The sequence below is a fragment of the Anopheles gambiae genome, chromosome 3 (assembly GCF_943734735.2).
Source record: "Anopheles gambiae chromosome 3, idAnoGambNW_F1_1, whole genome shotgun sequence".
Classification (NCBI taxonomy): Eukaryota; Metazoa; Arthropoda; class Insecta; order Diptera; family Culicidae; genus Anopheles; species Anopheles gambiae.
Window position 1 is genome coordinate 12,942,879 of NC_064602.1, and position 6,000 is coordinate 12,948,878.

Consider the following 6,000-nt stretch of genomic DNA (forward strand, 5'->3'; position numbering starts at 1 on the left):
GTTATGCAGAAGCAAATGTACCAGGGCCTGGGAGTGAAGCGAAATCAATATCCATGACAGTAGAACTTTATGGTATCTTCCTTGCCTTTCTTTTTTGTTTTTCTTACTCTCCAGGGCAACCGGCAACCGAGCAAAGCGGCTGCAGGCCCCGTGACGTAAAACCTCGCAACGGAACCGAGTTGGAAATGTTGAAATAAAGATAACCAAATCACAAACAGTTCGAAAGTCGAAGGAAGGAAGCAATAGCAGCAGCAGCAGCAGTGAACTTTCTTCAGTTCGATCCGTCAACCGTTGTGCGGTGCAGTTGGCGCGTACAGAAACGTTTCACCCGGACGAAAGGCAAGCGCGAAAGTTTACACTAATATTTTGCCTGCACCGAACGCAAACACACATTACACGAGCGACCGTTTAACTGTGCTGGCTTGGGGTCGGTTTGTTTGAACGAGAGGAGGCACAGAAAAAGAAACGCCGACGAAACACTGGCAGGAAAAAGCTGTAAAGCTTGTCTTGAGGTGACTTTTGCCCACATCTAGCGCCGCCTGCCGAGAGCCCAAACCGTCCCGGACAGACGGATTTTCGGTTCGTCCCTCTCCTCCCCAAAAAGCACACCCTGTCCAAACATCACGCCCAAGCGTCGAACGGTTGGCGCGGTATAGCATTACAACCGACAGCCGGTCCTGGGAAAAGAACTACCGGTTCCACCGTACCGAACGCTCCCGCACAAAATGTCGTCCAGATCAAAGGAGAAAGTAACGGCCGCCATTAGGAAGTTCTTCAAAAGCTCGGAAAGCAAGAGCAAGGAAAGTAAAGACAAGGACGGCAACGGCACCCACACGGCCGCCCCGACCGAGGGCGCCGATTCGAGCCACCTGCATCTTCCCGCCCACCATCACCATCCGTCCGCGGCGTCCGTAGCCCATCCGGCCGGGCCGGGTGCGAGCGGGATGGGCGGTAGTGGGTCGGGCGGACCGACGGCAGCAGTCGCCGGCAGTGGGATGGCGAACGGCGGTGCCCCAGTGTCGAATGGCACCGGTGGCAACAGTAATAGCAGTAGCAGCAACAGCAAAGCCACCACCGACAGCCCCATGCGGCGATTACGATGGTGAGTTTGTGTTGGCTTAAGGATGCTCGTGTATATCATGTTGCAGTGTTTCATGGCCGTGTGCACGTGTTTTTTTTTGCTCTAGTTACTTGAGCAGAGAAAAAGAACGCTGAACATCAACACATTTCGGTTTAATTTGAAGTAGCATCCTTGCAATCATGTAACGTTTTTTTTTTTTTAATTAAGTTTGGTTGTTCTTTGAAAACTTTGAAATCTTTGAATCATTGTTCAATGTCTTACAAATGTATGTTGCAGCTTATTTTAAATGCTCTCTTGATTTAGTTTTTCACTTGGTGCTGAAATTGAAGAATTTTAGCTTTTTTTCTGAAGTGTTTAACTGATTTATTAAGTCATCTTTATTTTAGTTTCGTTTTTTTTTTGTGTTTTCTTAATCAATTAATTCTTTAAATGTGACACTAGAATCCCTTAACCATTTTGAAATATTTGTTTTGATGTTTTTATGTGAAAAGTATTCAGTGTTAGTTTTGTTTTTGATCACTTCGTTGAGATACAATTTTTATTCAAAAGGTACGACGATTTTAAATATTTATTTCACTAGCATACTAGACAACCAAATTAATCTTTGAATGAAATATGGATTGCATACACTCAGGTGGATCGTTGCGTCGTTGTTTGTTCATTATATTTATTATTGTTTGCTGTTTATTATTTTATATGCTTATTATTTTGTGTTTTTATTTACCTTATTTTTTAGTTTATTTTGTTTAAACACAGTCGTAAGTGCCTAGTATACAGTATTTCAATGAACCATGGATTGCATACATTCAGGCGCAAAGCTTTAGAGGGTTTTCCAGGGGTTCTCATAGTTGTGGGGCACTTCCTATTGGAACTTCATACGTTGGAAATTGAACTCTATGGCACCCTTTTTGGATAGGCTCCTTGGAAATTCCTATTGGATTTGTCCAACAAGAGTGCTAGAGAGTCCAATTCCCATTACATTAAGTTCATTTCGCGTAAGAAAGTGTTTATAAAGTGTCCCACAGCTATGAGAACTCCTAGAAAACCCTGTAATATTGTTTGGTTATTTTCATTGCGGTTTGGGTTTATACGCGTCTTCATATTATGTTGAAACCTTTCACGACCTAAGGAAAAAATCCTTTGTAAAAATCTCGTTTTTGTTGTTAAATTATTATTGATTAGATCAGATGAAAAATAAGATGATTGAGAGAGAAAAAATGTATTTTAAGCTGGCAAATTTATTTCTCAACGAACAAAAATGATCGAACCTGTTGGTGATGTTCTCTTAGCATACATTCATATTAGTATTGTATTGGCATATTTAGTCTACGACATCTTATGGTTGTAAAAGGATCCAATTTACTAGATAAAAGAACTATTATTGTCTGAAGATGCAACTAAACCTTAAACGTCTTTTGTTACCGCACATTTTACGATTTACGATTTCTCATTATAAAACATTCAATATTATTTGGAATGTTATATGAATTTGATCTATGTTTCCCTTATTATTCTTTTACCTTTGTCCAGCGTTGTGGCACCCACCACCACCACTATGGTGCACGTTCCTGTCTCGAAACCGCTCGACACCACCATTCGGTCGAGGCGGCTAATGAAGGAGCTGAAGGAAATCGAGCGGTTACAGCACTCCCGGACGGATCCATGCTTTACGGTAAGTCGCGAACTCAAACGCCTACCATCTACCATGTACCCGTGCGCGAACTCAACGCGCGTTTCCATCGTCCTTTCCCCGTGCAGGTGGAGCTGATTAACGATAATCTGTACGAGTGGCACGCACGGCTGTTCCGGATCGATCCCGATTCACCGCTGGCCGAAGATTTGGTCGAGCTGAACATACCCTTCATCCTGCTGCACCTAGTGTTCCCGGAGAACTTCCCGTTTGCACCACCGTTTATGCGTGTCGTTGAGCCGCGGATTGAGAAGGGGTTCGTGATGGAGGGTGGAGCTATCTGCATGGAGTTGCTGACGCCTCGCGGCTGGGCCAGTGCCTACACGGTCGAGGCGATACTGATGCAGTTTGCCGCGAGCCTGGTGAAGGGGCAGGGCCGTGTGTCGCGCAAGCCAAAGTCGGCGAAGGACTTTAGCCGGTAAGTAAGGGGAGATCTTTTTGTTCGTTGTGTAGTATTTTTCCTCTTTTGTGTGCCAATTTGTGCAATAATCTTAACATGAAATGAGACATATTTATAAACACACCTCCTATAATTGTTGTTGTTGAATTTTTGGCAATTTTCTTCCCACCACACAGACGCTCCGCCGAGGAAGCCTTCCGATCGCTGGTGAAAACGCACGAAAAGTATGGCTGGGTGACGCCCGCCCTGAACGATGGTTAGAAGGTTAGATTGTTCATTTTTGTACACACTAGTGCAATGCACCTTAAGCTCGTAAAAGCATTGAGAAGCGATGCGCAGGATAGGTGTTGTGAGTATTTCGTTTCATTTTTCGTCCCACAAAAGCTACACACCTTCTCTAGCTAGTAAAATATATATCATATACGTTTAACTCAAACTTGAACTCAACGCTTCATTCGGAATTTTACACCACTCTATCAAAATGTCCTATTTGAGAAGATCTCACCTTTGAAGCAGTGCGGGCAAAACTTGCCCGTAAAATTCGCCACCGTTGTCTGCCGGAACCACAACTAATAGAAAAAAATACAGTAAGCAAACGAACCGATCTGTCCCTGAATAACCGAAAAACCCGCGTGATATTTTTGCGATTATAAACTCCTCGTAGGTGGTTCGTAAATTTGAAGGAATCGTATGTAAAATCGTTAAGTTTCGAGAGCTTTGATAACACAGGACAGGCAGGTGAAGCAATCCACCCATACAAACCACCACTAGCAAGGACCCTCTCCCTAAGCAATGTACAAAAGCACCAGGATAATGCGCAAAACAAAAAACGACAAAAAGAAACGCATAAATAGAGCGAAAATCAGATAGGAAGAAAAAATGAAATGTATTTAGCTGCATCGATTGATGCGTACCGAGATCTAGATATAACTACAAAGCAAGCAGAACCGTAGAGCAGGTCAAGCACACAAACATTGGGTGTGATTAAATACGCAAACGTAAACTGATTCAGGTTGGTGAGTCGAGCCGGAAAGGAAAGGAACATTGTGAACCAACCCAAACCAAACCAAAACCAACTAACCGTGTGCTCAAAAAGTATTATACATATGCTGATGATTTGTTTGTTTTGGTGGGCAGGACGAGCTCCTCGCTTCGCTTGTGATTGTGGTGCGAGTTATTAGTATTGCGTGTTACGGCTGGCCGAAAAGGGGGGTGGACAGACAAAAGCAAGGATAAAACAGAGAGACACAGAGAGAGAGAGAAAGGCAATGTGGCTTTGTTTATGAAATTGTTCATCGCCGTGTATAAGGATAAAAGATTTTTGTAAATAAAAAAAGCAGCCCGCATATTTTAATGGTATAAGAGATGTATTCCAACAAATCGAAGCGAGTTTGGTTGTGTTTGAGTGGTTTTAATTTAGAACGGAAAGAAATGTGTAGCTACACCTTACTTGGGAGGCGCTTTTTAATGGTATTTTCCCACATTACAGGGTTTTCCAGGGGGTTCTTATAGTTGTGGAACACTTCCTTGACTCTATCTTATGGGAAGTGAATTTCATATGATGGAAGAAGGATTCCATGGCACCCTTCCTTGGAAATTCCTATTGGATTTGTCCAATACGGTTGCTATAGAGTCCGATTCCCATTGCATTAAGTTCATTTCAAGGAAGAAAGAGTCAAAAAAGTGTACCACAGCTATGAGCCACTCCTGCAAAACCCTGCATCGTGGCATTTGTTCGTGCATAATTCGATTCGGCAAGCACAGCACCATGCACATACTGCAAAACATCACAAAATGGTGCACACTTTGTGCAGCCCAACTTGCACCAACCACTTGCAATAACGCTTGTCGAACGTAATAAGTTGTGAAGAAAGGATTACTCGTTCGGTCGGAAGAAAGAAAAGCCCCCGTTCACTGCTGTGTTCAGTGCCCTTAACCGTCCCGCGTCGTACTGTTCCGTCGATTGCGAAAATAATCCCCTTTTCACGGTGCACATGGAGAGCATCGAGTAAAGGAACTAAGCGACCAAACGGTACCAAGTGCAATAGATTTTTACCGGAAACCTTCCCTTTTTTTTACCCCATTTCTGTGGTACTAACCGGGTTGGGGTGGACTTCTTTTATACAGCTCACCCACTGCGCCCCCCCCACAAGACAGCGTCATATGTTACGAGCATAAATTTGTCTCCAACAATCTTGCCACATACATCCTGCCCCACGTAAGTAGCAATTCAGGATGAATTTTCTTGCTACTTCTGCCGGGTTTTTTTTCTTCCCCTCAATTCGCTCCCCTTTAGACGCTGTAACTCACAAGATTTGTCCAATTTACCTATTTAGATACGTAGCGTCAGCAGAAAACGAACCAAAAAAAAGGGAAAGTCCACAATCCGACAAGCTTGTCGGTAAATCCTTTTGCACAGTGCAAGCTGCTTTTTCTTTTCTTAGGGCTTTTTTATGTTTTTCAACCAGCTGGCAACGAATCGCTTGCTGCCTGAACCACCCCCAACCAACGTTCAATTGCCGCTCAGGTTGCACAGGGGAAAACTAGCACTCAATACCGGGGCGTTCCCGGGGCGGGCTGTTTCACAGGGCCAGGTGCGCGTATATGTATTCCCTGGAACGGGAGAGGTTTTAACGCCCACCCTTGGCATAATTCTCCCGGCACGGCTGCCGTTGGCACATAATGTGTCGGCAGCACTATCTACCGTTGGGAAGTGGCGTTTTGTGCGCTGTTCGGTGGAAAATATGGGCCGCAAGGGATGTATGTGTGCATACACACGTCCCCGTTGTACCAGGAGCATCCTTTAATGAATGCCTAATTTTGTCGAAT

The 6,000-nt window shown here is 44.1% G+C and overlaps 1 protein-coding gene across 5 annotated transcripts in view; it reads left to right on the forward strand.

Moving 5' to 3' along the window:
• The window catches only part of LOC1275437 (ubiquitin-conjugating enzyme E2Q-like protein 1), a 39,066-nt gene extending 34,510 nt beyond the window's left edge, over positions 1–4,556 (forward strand). For all 5 annotated transcript variants that reach the window (XM_314680.5, XM_061657621.1, XM_061657623.1 and 2 more), the window contains 4 exons: positions 115–1,102; positions 2,612–2,753; positions 2,840–3,189; positions 3,348–4,556. In XM_314680.5, coding sequence (XP_314680.4) covers positions 726–1,102; positions 2,612–2,753; positions 2,840–3,189; positions 3,348–3,432 — 954 coding nt within the window. In that variant the 5' untranslated portion in view covers positions 115–725 and the 3' untranslated portion in view covers positions 3,433–4,556. The remainder of the gene's footprint in view (positions 1–114; positions 1,103–2,611; positions 2,754–2,839; positions 3,190–3,347) is intronic.
• Positions 4,557–6,000: the final 1,444 nt, after the last annotated feature.